General features: G+C 47.7%; 2 protein-coding genes across 6 annotated transcripts; one reads left to right on the forward strand and one right to left on the reverse strand.

Annotated features, from left to right (window-relative positions):
- The first annotated feature begins 733 nt into the window (after positions 1-733).
- TINF2 (TERF1 interacting nuclear factor 2) lies at positions 734-3,940 on the forward strand. 4 transcript variants are annotated; one of them, XM_071214004.1, is made up of 9 exons: positions 734-1,232; positions 1,375-1,476; positions 1,593-1,694; positions 1,780-1,887; positions 1,975-2,071; positions 2,241-2,700; positions 2,790-2,857; positions 2,960-3,051; positions 3,190-3,940. In XM_071214004.1, exons 1-9 carry the CDS (start codon positions 1,041-1,043, stop codon positions 3,322-3,324), a joined length of 1,356 nt encoding a protein of 451 aa, XP_071070105.1. In that variant the 5' UTR covers positions 734-1,040; the 3' UTR covers positions 3,325-3,940. The 4 variants fall into 4 exon arrangements, 3 of the variants coding, with proteins under 3 accessions (XP_071070105.1, XP_058149644.1, XP_058149646.1); XR_009185039.2 differs by having other exon boundaries at positions 764-1,232; positions 1,593-1,688; positions 1,774-1,887; positions 2,982-3,051; positions 3,190-3,322; XM_058293661.2 differs by having other exon boundaries at positions 764-1,232; positions 1,593-1,688; positions 1,774-1,887; positions 3,190-3,481.
- GMPR2 (guanosine monophosphate reductase 2) lies at positions 3,877-10,966 on the reverse strand. Of its 2 annotated transcripts, none has more exons than XM_004463383.5 (10): positions 10,820-10,966; positions 10,239-10,359; positions 9,975-10,094; positions 7,810-7,893; positions 7,459-7,557; positions 5,958-6,039; positions 5,764-5,870; positions 5,533-5,575; positions 4,665-4,824; positions 3,877-4,459 (listed from the first exon to the last, which is right to left on the reverse strand). In XM_004463383.5, exons 2-10 carry the CDS (start codon positions 10,323-10,325, stop codon positions 4,270-4,272), a joined length of 972 nt encoding a protein of 323 aa, XP_004463440.1. In that variant the 5' UTR covers positions 10,326-10,359; positions 10,820-10,966; the 3' UTR covers positions 3,877-4,269. The 2 variants fall into 2 exon arrangements, with proteins under 2 accessions (XP_004463440.1, XP_004463439.1); XM_004463382.5 differs by having other exon boundaries at positions 7,459-7,632.
- Positions 10,967-11,037: the final 71 nt, after the last annotated feature.

An 11,037-nucleotide genomic window follows, 5' to 3' on the forward strand; every position in this document is an offset into this window, starting at 1 on the left:
TTATCTATGGGAATGGAGGAGATGGTCAAAGGATAGTTTCACTAAAGCCCTGTAAGGTCTGGGCTGGTAATTAACTCACCACTAACTCAACTCACAATTATGGAACGTACAGTATGCCAGGTCCTATGCATGGTGATGGAAATAAGCGACGCCAGGAAGGGTGACAAGGAGAAAGAGGAGTAAACAACCAATTACATTACGGGGAAGGCACGAGAAAACACAACAAAAATTTGAAACCTTACTATTTTGTTTTACACTTATTTTAAGTCTACACGATGCAGAAAAGACATAAAATGCAGAAAAGCACAAAAAGTTTACCCACAGTCCCACTATCCAGTGATAACAGTCAGATGCAGCACTCGAACTTTGCGTTTCATCTTTCAAAAGCGGACGCCCTCTTCTGTTCCAGGAAGGGAACAGCTGAATTCTTATCGAATACGGAAGGCCGCACGGGGAAGGTTTTTACAGACGCCGGTTTTGCGGACTGGGAATTAGGGAGAGGGAAAGTTTTACGATCCCCGCTTTACAGGCTAGGAAGCCGAGCCTCAGAGAAGCGACGTAAGGGCCAAGAGTAGCGGTCACGGCAGCCGCAGCAGCCAAACAGAGGTACAGTGGGATCTAGGACCTAGGAGGACCGCGAGGGGCACCGGATCAGGTGAGGCGTGGCCTTAGTCGTGACGTCATATACCCCTTGGTTGGGCGGCCCTTCGGTTCTCTAGTACCGCCTTTTTCCGGGGCAAGGAAAACCAGTTGCAGAGCCGGAAGTGATGTAGCCCTCGGGTTCTAGAGCGCGGCGACGTTTAAAGGAGAGCGACCTGATGCCGCTGGAGCCGGCCAGCTTCTCCATTCAGGCTCTAGCCCGAGCTAGAAGATCCTTCCCAGAATTCTGGTGGTCTATGGAAGGGAGCTGAATCAGATCGCGAGACGTCCGAGTCAGGCCCAAATATCCCAGCCAGTGAGGGCCGCCGGGAGGGGTCGGGAAGGCGCGGCTTGGTGAGAGAAAGCCGCAGGAACCGCCCCCAGGGCGGAGCCCGCTGGCCATGGCCACGCCCCCGGGAGCCGGTCCTGCCGCTCTGCGTTTTGCTGCCGCAGCCTGTTGGCAAGTCATGTGCGGACGTCGCGTGGAACTTTTCCCGCGTGTACTGGAGTTTCTGCGATCCTTGCGCACTGCTGCCCCTGGCCTAGTCCGCTACCGGCACCATGAGCGCCTGTGTATGGGCCTAAAGGCCAAGGTACTGGAGCCAGTAGCACCTGAAGGGGCGGCGGGATGCGAGGATCTGACCGGGGCAACAGTTGAGGAGTTGGACCGGTTGGAAAAGGGCAGCTTGCTCCGAAGTGGGAATTCTGAACTCATTACCGTGTATACCTTCACAGCTGGTAGTGGAGCTGATCCTGCAGGGCCGGCCTTGGGCCCATGTCCTAGATGCCCTCAATCACCACTTTCCAGAGTCTGGACTTCTGCGGGATCCCAAAGCTGTGAGTAACCCCTGGAACGAACCTAATCCCATTTACCTTTGGTGCAAAAAAAGTTGCCTCTCCTCCCAGCCACTGGACCCTGGGGCCCCTAACTTTGCCTTCCTTACCCTCAATAGACAAAGCAGGATCTGATGAAGATCTTGGAGGCACGGGAAACCTTTTGCCAGCAGGTGAAGCTGCTGGCAGAGGCCCCTGAAGATCTGGCCTTGAAGCTGCAGGTGAGACTGGCTGGTTTGGAAGCAACTCTGTGGCTCCTGTTTTCTCTAATCCTCTTCTGACCTGCTCATTCCTTCATACCTGCAGGAACTTGAACAAGAGTATGGGGAGCCCTTTCTGGCTGCCATGGAAAAACTGTTGTTCGAATACTTGTGTCAACTGGAAAAAGCACTGCCTATACTGCAGGCAGAGCAGGTTTGGTCACAGCAAAACACCCAAGTGCAGAGGAGGGGCTGGTTGTATCAAGGGCTGTGGTCTTCATACCTCTTTCCCTGCCCACAGCTTCAAGATGTGCTGAATTGGATGCAGCCTGGAGTTTCTATCACTTCTTCTTTTGCCTTGAGCCAGTATGGTGTGGACATGGGGTGGCCACTTCCAGGTACTAGGACCATCTGGGAAAACTAGGATTTGGGGGGATATAGTTTCAGCGTGAGACCTTTTGGGATAGTCCATTAGAATAGTTGCATAGGCCTGAGGCAGAAGAAACCAGACTGAGTTGATCTGTTGCTATCTGTTCTCTTTATAAGAAGCATCATTTTCTCTTCCAGAGTGTTCTGTTACTGACTCACCGAACATGACAGAGCCCAGAGGGCAGAATCCTCAGCCGCCAAGAGTAGCACTCCACAATCCTCTGCCAAAAGCCAAGGTTGACCGATACCTTCCTCAGAGATCAACCTCAAGGAAGGACCCAGAACTCTTGGCTGGCCACCACTTCAATCTGGCCCCTCTAGGCCGGCGAAAAATCCAGTCCCAATGGACATCTGCTCAAGGAGGCCATAAGGAGCGCCCCACAGTCATGCTGTTCCCCTTCAGGAATCTGGGTTCACCCTCCCAGGTCATATCTAAGCCAGAGAACAGGGGCAAACATGGGACACACTTGGCAGATTCAGCAAATGCTATGGGTATAAGGGCAACCTACACTGGAAAGCCCAAGAGTCCATCCCAGGCCTTGGGAGGAAGGGCTCTGAAGGAGAATCCCATTGACTTATTTACCTCAGAGCAAAAGGAGTAAGTAAACAGAGTTGCTTCTCCCTCCTAGGAACAAATTTTTGCTTACTTTCCCTTCACCCATTTTTCTTTGCTTGCTCCCACCTCAGGAATTGCTTGGATTGCTCCCTGGACCCCCTGAGACTATCATTATCTCCTCCTAGGGCCAAGAAGCCAGGTAGATATCCTGAGTTTGGGCTGGGTCAGACAACCTCCAGGGGGACTTTGAGGGCCTGTGTTTACCTATAAGGAGTAGTTTGATTCTGTTTCCATCCTACAGTGTATCCTCCATTTCTGTGCAGCCCTGCCATTACCATAGGGGACTTGGTTTTGGACTCTGATGATGAAGAGAATGGTCAAAGGGAAGGGAAGGTGAGTAGGAAGGAGCAGAAAGTTGGGGAAGGGGATGGATTTCTTGGAACAAGACTGAGAAATTCACATGCTTCAGAATATGGAGAGCTTAAGAAATGATTAGGATGATGATAGGGCCTCCCTGCTTCTTCTCTGCAGGAGTCTCTGGAAAACTATCACAAGACGAAGTTTGACACCCTGATCCCCACTTTCTGTGAATACCTTCCCTCTTCTGGCCCTGGTGCAATGCCTACCCCTTCCCACAACCGTATAGACAGCTCTAGACCCGTATAATAGGACTGCAATGCAGTCTGTGTGCTGTGTTTCTCCTTCCTCCTCAGCTCTACAAGCAGTTTTGTGGGAATGAGTGAAAGCACAGGCTTGGGCTGCCTGACTACATTCCTAAACTTACATTGTAATGCTTGATAATTAAACTCTGGATTTGTTAAAACATCGTCTTGGTGTGAGGAAGGGGCTACCATAAGGTCAGTGCAGGTCATTCCTTAAAAACAGAACTGGCTTCTCCAGGGTTGAAAGAAACCACCCCCCTCCTTGGAAAGTGCTATTCAGAAGTGCCCAGAAGGGTTACCAGGGTTTAGAGCCTGGAAGAAAAATGTTCTTTGCTATTTTGAAAACATATATGTGTGTCCTAATCAGAATATACTTTATAAGTCTCAAGGGAAAGCATACACTGTCCATATCTCCCCTGAGCAAAAAGTCAGTGCCAGCTCTACCTCCCCTTATCCTGGGCAGCACCCAGATGCCAGCCTTGTGCAGAGAGCCGTGGGGTCTTTTTATAGTCACTCAGATATTGGGGTACTTCAAATATGTGAACACTTTCTGAGCTTTTAGGTATTCAAAGGTCTTATTTAATGAAGCTGATTAATAAAACATGATTCTATAAGCTTGACTTTTCCGGACCAGGGCCATCTAAGACAATTAAGTATGAGTCAGTGCCTTTTTCTTTTAATAATCTTCAGGATGCTGGGTCCCCAGATTCCCATTTGACTGTTTTACTTCATTTTCACAGTCTGTCTTCTTCCTTGCTTCCTCCTCAGTGAGTGCCATGGACATTTTGTGTGTGCGAAATGAAAAGTGTAGAGTTACTGCAAGAGCCTTCAGGAATGAGATGATAGAAAATAAAAGTAAAGAGCCATAGTAACTGGAATGGATGAGGGACCCACTTGGGGGGCCCTGTGGTGGGGTGCTGATGCCTTCGGAGGGCAGAACTGCTCATGTCTATTTGTCATCACTGAAGATTGGGTTCACCTGCTGGGTGACACGGATGAAGGTAGTTCTCCGGCTCAACTCCTTCAGCTTAGCTGCTCCAACATAGGTACATGTGGAGCGGATCCCTCCAAGGATGTCTCGGATGGTGTGTTCCACATCCCCCTTAAAGGGGACCTCCACCGTCTTGCCCTCTGAAGCCCTTGGTGTGGGAAAAAAATTAGTTACCTTTCCTTTCTGGATTCCTTAAACTCATTCCCTTCCCAGTCTCTAGCATTTAACCCCAGTTTACCATCAACCCCCCCTGCCCCAAGTACCACACCATCCCCCAGCAGACATGAGTTCTGCAACCACTCTACTTAGGTTTTGCAAGAACCCTCCCTCAGCATCCGAGTGTCCACACATACCTGTACTCAGCCACACCCCCAGCATACTTCTTCATGGCCATTTCAGAACTCATTCCATAGAAGAGCTTGTACTTCTTGCCATCCCTCTCGATGAGCTCACCACCTGATTCGCTGTGCCCCGCCAGCATGCCACCCAGCATCACAAAGTCAGCCCCTGCCCCTGTTAGCACCAAGGCGAAGGGGAGGGTTAAGTGGTCCCAGGTACCCAGATGGCCACCCTCAGAAGCAATTCCCAATAGCAATGCCCTCACAATGATTCAACCATCTTGCTGGGTCTATGTCCCTGGCCGACCTATAATCCACACAGGCCTGCCCTGCTCTGGCCTGTAACTTCTTAGTGGGCCTGATTTCCCCAATAATGTAAAAAGAGTCTGGCTTCTGCTCTCTCTTTTATGCTACTTTTGCCATCTGGCCATTTCTTTTTACTGTGCCCAGCAGAACAAGACTTACTTTATTTTATTTTTGTTTTTTTCTATTTTTCCTAAAACTCACGTTAATTGTTCCAAGAGCAAATGGCTCCAACTTTAGTGTGAGTATGGATCACCCAGGAAGCTATGAAAAAGGTAGATTCACAGCCTCACTCCCCTGCACCTGATTCTGTGGATCTGGGGTGGGATTCAGAAGTCTACATTGTCCAACCTTCCAGAGGATGGTGTAGATGGTCCTGATCTGGACAGTTCATATCAGAGTGTCAGGATTTGCCCTACTGGCTTGCCTCAGGTGACCCCAAAGGCTACAGGGTTATTAATTCTTATTATAAAAGATTCTAAAAGGCTTTCTGAGGCTCCTCCTAGCCTGAACCTGGACCCGCAGAAGTGATTCATCCTCATTACAGAATCATCCCTCTGTACCCTCCCAGCCCCCTTACCAAAAGCCTTGGCCACATCCCCAGGACAGCTGCAGCCTCCATCCTGCAAAGTGAGGAATGCTATCAGGAGACAGCATACATGGACCAAACACTTGCAGCAGTGGCTCAATGGGCCACCTGAAAACTGGCGGAAACCCAGGAGTTCTGATCTAGCTTTACCAGAGCCTCTGTAACCAACAGAAAACCTGGATATCTGACAGCCTCATCCCACACTCTGCCCTCAGGACTTACCGAAATGATGTGGCCTTTGAGACCATGAGCAGCATCTGCACATTCCATTACTGCACTGAGCTGTGGATACCCCACACCAGTTTTCTTCCGGGTAGTACACACAGAGCCTGAGAAATGTGATAAGGATGAGACAGGTGCTCCACAGGAGCTTGCCCTTGAAAGGGCAGCCAGTGACCCCCAAGGAACTAGCTTACCAGGCCCAATTCCCACTTTGATGATGTCAGCCCCTGAGAGGATCAGTTCTTCCACCATCTCACCTGTTACCACATTCCCTGCCTGAAACAGAGCAATCCAAACAGCACCCTTAGAGTCAGAAATGGGGAAGAGGTTGCATGCTCTCATGTATGGTATGCCTGGACTATGACCGTCCAACATTATTACAAATAAAGGGTACCTGGGTCCCCTCTACTAGATCATCTGAGGGCTTCTAGACTAGCCAATCCAATGGACCCTGCTCCCCTCCGCCACCACCACCAAGTTGAGGTGAGGGAGGGGGGCACACTAGGATAAAGTCCAGGTCCAGGCTATACTTTACTGCTCTCAGGCAGCAGCGTGCTGTAAGAAATGGAGACATGGAGAGGGACATGTAAGAGCATTCAGTGAGGTGAAGGGAAGGAACTCACTGGACCAAGCTCAGAGATCTGATTTAGAATAGATTTATCTTCTCCCCATCAAGAGATTGAGGCATATCCTGTCCTTAAAACTTCTCTGGCTGGGAAGCAGACTTGGCCCAATGGATAGGGCACCCATCTACCACATGGGAGGTCCGCGGTTCAAACCCCGGGCCTCCCTGACCAATGTGGAGCTGGCCCATATGCAGGGCTGATGCGCGCAAGGGGTGCCCCCTGCGTAGGAGAGCCCCATATGCAAGGAGTGCGCCCCGTAAGGAGAGCCGCCCAGTGCAAAAGAAATTTCAGCCTGCCCAGGAATGGCACTGCAAACACGGAGAGCTGACACAGCAAGATGACGTAACAAAAGAGAGACACAGATTCCCGTGCCGCTGACAACAGAAGCAGACAAAGAAGACACAAATAGACACAGAGAACAGACAACCGGGGTTGGGGGGGGAGGGGAGAGAAATAAATAAATAAACAATCTAAAAAAAGAAGTGGACAAAGAACACACAGCAAATGGACACAGAGAACAGACAACTGGGGGGGGATAAATCTTTAAAAAACAAAACAAAACTTCTCTGGCTTCAAGGAAGGAGAAAGGCAAGACAATGTAAGCTAAATACCCATCTGCCCAGCTCTAATTGTGACGGGTAGTACAAGGAGAGACTTCTCAATGCTATGAAGAAAGTGAGGCCTTTTCATCAGTCCCCTACACTTGTAAAAAAAAAAAAAAATAGGAGATCCCATCTATATGATTATAGTAAATGTCCATTTCAGATATATATATTCCACAGGTACATACAATGCATAAATGTTCCATCATGATTTGGTGAGCAATATCTGGAAGCTGGATTTACAAAGATTGTATGAGTCAATGGGACAGATAACTGCACTGACCCATAAATACATATTTTAAGCATGAAACCATGGACAGTCTCCCAATGACAAGATTAAATGGACTAAGAATATCATAATGCAGCAGAGGAGAAATGCTGAAATGTAACAAAATGGAGTGGAGAAAAAACAGAGAAGAATGGGAGAAGATCAGGAATGTACCAGTTACAGGGTAACAGAAACCTACCATGATGGTGTGTTGAGGGAAACGCTTCCGCACATCCTTTACACATTCAACAAAGTGTTCAGAGTAGCCATTTGCCACATCCAGGCATATATATTTCACCTGAGGAATAGATTCCAGGATCTGTTCCAGCTGCTCAAAGTCAGAAGAACCTGTGCCTGAGCTGGCTGCCAGATGCTATAGGAGAAACAGGGCCATTGGCATGGGAGGCATTAGATCAGCCTGTAGCATCAGAACAGAGATATCAGGTAAGCAGTCAGCAGGGTAGGGAGGTAGGGCTGACCCCCAGGAAACTGAAACAAAGATTCCTGGAAAACTGGGATAAGGAAGGGATAAGGGTAAGCTCAATGTTACCTCAAGACAGGCAGAATTCTGCGTAGCAAATTCTTTCCACTGCTCAAGGCTGTAGTGCTTGTGGACAGCAGTGAAGAGGGAGAACTAGGAAAAAAAGGAGCACTATCAAAAGGTGGTCTCTTTTTCTAGAAACAGATTTATGCTTTTCTATCTTAGGGAAAAAAGGACCAAAGTTTGGAAAGAAAGCAACTTGAAGACAGTAGTTGAGCTAAGGTTTTTAGTTCAACCATTATTCTCTCCACAAATCCCAATAGGACGTTTTGTCATAAACTAGTACTTGTCAAACATTCCCATAAAGTACCAAGTCATCTAGATAGGATTTCACTTGCCAGTGCATATTTCACTTCTGACATAAAAGATGTCAAGGACAAGCTGTTGGTGTACTGGGACAAGGAGCAGACATGGAAAAAACTGGAAGAGGCTGAAGGAGCCAGTTACCTGCCTATACTGATTCAGCCTCTCCACCTATGATAACCTAGTACTTTACTATCCTATTTTTGGTATCCTCTGGTCCATTTATCAGCAGTAATTCAGTGGGTCTAGATACCCACAAGAGGTAAGGCTTTAGGCTTAACAGAGCTGATAAGGTACTACCCAGTTCTTTTTCCATCTCCACTTGTGTAAAGGACAAAATTTGTTGGGACATGGATCAAGCTGATGAGTTTTCATCAGACTAAAATTCCCTGGTTCAACAAATTAGAAATAATATCCCAATACTCTGAAAAAGGCATGCTTAGGCCCCTCTGAATTCTGTGTTTGCACACATGCCAACAGAAAACAGGTAGTAGTTGACTGAGAAAAAACAAATCTTGCAACTAACAAGAAACCCAAGGAAGTCATGTTATCAGCCAGCAACAAGAAACACTATCTGTGTTTACTCAGAGATCATTATCAGCATAGCTAGCTAAAGCTGGTCAAGAATTCTGCTTTCTCAGCAATGCTCCACCATCAATATGTTGATAGACTAAGAAAAATCACCCTAGGACACCAGCAGACCTTCTTAGAGATATACTGACATAGCATGGCATGTTAAGCACATCAAATGACACACCAAGTTAGGGGTCTAGAAAAAGATGCTTGCTAGCACCCAGCCTTTTTATTATCTATGAGACTTGGTTCTATCTCTAAAACCTGATTTCTTTAGCACTCATTAGCAATACTGAAAAGCCAGTCCCAATTTAAAGCATCAACACAGAGTTCCCATCAAGGTCCAGTATTATTACAGCATGTTAGTGCTTAAGTCAGATTCACCATTCCCCAACTCTACTGGATAGGGCAGGCGGTCAACGGGATTGTCCCATTGGATTCCTAGGTAATTAGAGAATGGGAACAGGAATAAAATCTAAAAAAACCTGCAGAACTATCAATTTCAGAGAAATGACAGTAGACATGCCACAAAGACAGCAATAAAAAATAGAGAAAGTTAGATGAAGTCCTTAAGTCGAACAGAGCCGCAAATGGCAGCACAATCCACCAGCTGGCACTACGTGGATTAACCAGCAGAACACATTGTGTTCTCAGAGTGCCCAGGTATCTATCTACCTTCTCAGCTACAAGAATAGAAGCAGGTAATAATACTGAGAGGAGCATCATCTTCCATTTTGAAAGTGAATAACAACCTGTATATGAGAAAAACATATTCCATTTTTGGCAAATCCCAGGAATCTAGGATTTAAAATTTTAAAAAATAAATAAGGAAAAGTGGGTAGTAGGCATAAAAGAAATTCATAAGCTTCTTCACTCTACGGGCTTTTAGTTAGGGTTTTTTTGATTCCTCAAACTGTATTTAGTTTTTGGACTAAAACAGTTAATGCTCAGGGTCCTAAATGATATTTAACTGGAGAGATGCAGGTGATTAAGATGATGTGACCTGGGTACTAGGAAAAGTTCACAGGATATGTAAACTACTGGATAGGAGAAAAGAGAACATTTTGTTCATTTACCAGAAAAATGGGAGCAAACAGCTTTAAATCTCACTAATCCAGCTGACCCTTTGAATTTATCAGATGAAAGGGATTTAGTATTGGAGAAAATAGTAAATCAGAACATCCTTACTGTCAATTGCCAGAAAGAGCTAAGTGGGGGTAGGGGGTGGAGATAGACACTTCTGCAGTCAGCTGGGGCAAGCAGACACAACTGAGGAAGGGGCATGAGGGAAATCCTACCTTACAGAGAACCTTGGCCATCTCAAAGGTGCCCACGGTATCCATATTGGCAGCAATGATGGGGATCCCTGTGTACACTTGCTTTGAGTTCCGAAATGAAAAGGATCTTGTGAGATCCACCTGCAGATATTAACAGGAAACAATGAGAATTTCCTTCATCCAAGAAACATATATTGCTTGCGGACAAGAGCCAGGCACCTTTCTCGGTTCTGGCTCACCAGGAGCTTGGGAGTACAGAAAGAATAACTAGAGAAGGAGGCTCACCTCACTTCGAGACTTAAGGGTGCTGCGCTTGGGCCTCAGCAGCACATCCTTGAAGTCCAGTTTCACATCATTGTCAATGTGAGGCATGGTGGGAGCCTCCGAGCAGCGACAAATCTAAGGGCTGGAAGGTAGTAGGAAAAGTCAAGAGGGAGTTACCCAATCTCCCCTTGCACCTTAATGTCCTGTTAAGGTTGGAGCTTGCTGCGTTCGTCTCCCTCCTAGCTTAAGTTGAAGAAGGTCTGGCATAGGTAGAGACGTGATCCCGGAAACCTATCACCTCCGACCTGTCCTGTGCATGCGATTATCCTTGGTCTCTATCCCAAGTAATTTGTTAGGGAGAATTGAGAAGGGATCAGGAGTGACCCCAAGGGGATGCATTCCCTGCCTGCTCTCTTCTTCTCCCTCCCCCGCAAAGAGCAATTTGGCATATGAGGCTAATTGGGGTAAGACGCTAATTTGGCGGGGCGAAGAAATTCGGGGAGGGGGTGCCCCGGAACCAGCTTCCGGAATAGGGGGACCCACTTCCGGTTCCAGTGGCCCAGGTAGCAGTTGACCAAAGCTCCCCTTGCCTAGCAACCGACCTCGTGCAGCCTGGAAAAGCCTCGTGAGCCACGCCGTCAGGTTCCACTAATAGCTGGCAAGAACAACCGAAGAATTCCAGCTTCAGCGGCGGCTGGGCGAGGCCTTCTGGGTAACAGAGTCCACCTACGGGGGCTGCTGTTGGAGCCGAGGGGTGAGAGACTACAACTCCCAGGGTGAAACGGTCGGAGCTGCCTCTGGGCATGATGGGAGGCGTAGT

This window comes from Dasypus novemcinctus, chromosome 3, assembly GCF_030445035.2.
Source record: "Dasypus novemcinctus isolate mDasNov1 chromosome 3, mDasNov1.1.hap2, whole genome shotgun sequence".
Classification (NCBI taxonomy): Eukaryota; Metazoa; Chordata; class Mammalia; order Cingulata; family Dasypodidae; genus Dasypus; species Dasypus novemcinctus.

What these genes read in the sequence shown, in the direction of transcription:
- TINF2 (XM_071214004.1), top strand. Translation starts at nt 1,041, where the DNA reads ATGGCCACGCCCCCGGGAGCCGGTCCTGCCGCTCTGCGTTTTGCTGCC. An exon ending in ATCTGGCCTTGAAGCTGCAG is followed by an intron (nt 1,695 to 1,779) that starts GTGAGACTGGCT and finishes TCATACCTGCAG; the next exon opens with GAACTTGAACAAGAGTATGG. An exon ending in TCCTAGGGCCAAGAAGCCAG is followed by an intron (nt 2,858 to 2,959) that starts GTAGATATCCTG and finishes TCCATCCTACAG; the next exon opens with TGTATCCTCCATTTCTGTGC.
- GMPR2 (XM_004463382.5), bottom strand. Translation starts at nt 10,325, where the DNA reads ATGCCTCACATTGACAATGATGTGAAACTGGACTTCAAGGATGTGCTG. An exon ending in AGAATTCTGCCTGTCTTGAG is followed by an intron (nt 7,633 to 7,809) that starts GTAACATTGAGC and finishes TTTCTCCTATAG; the next exon opens with CATCTGGCAGCCAGCTCAGG. An exon ending in GGATGTGGCCAAGGCTTTTG is followed by an intron (nt 4,825 to 5,532) that starts GTAAGGGGGCTG and finishes TGGTGCTAACAG; the next exon opens with GGGCAGGGGCTGACTTTGTG.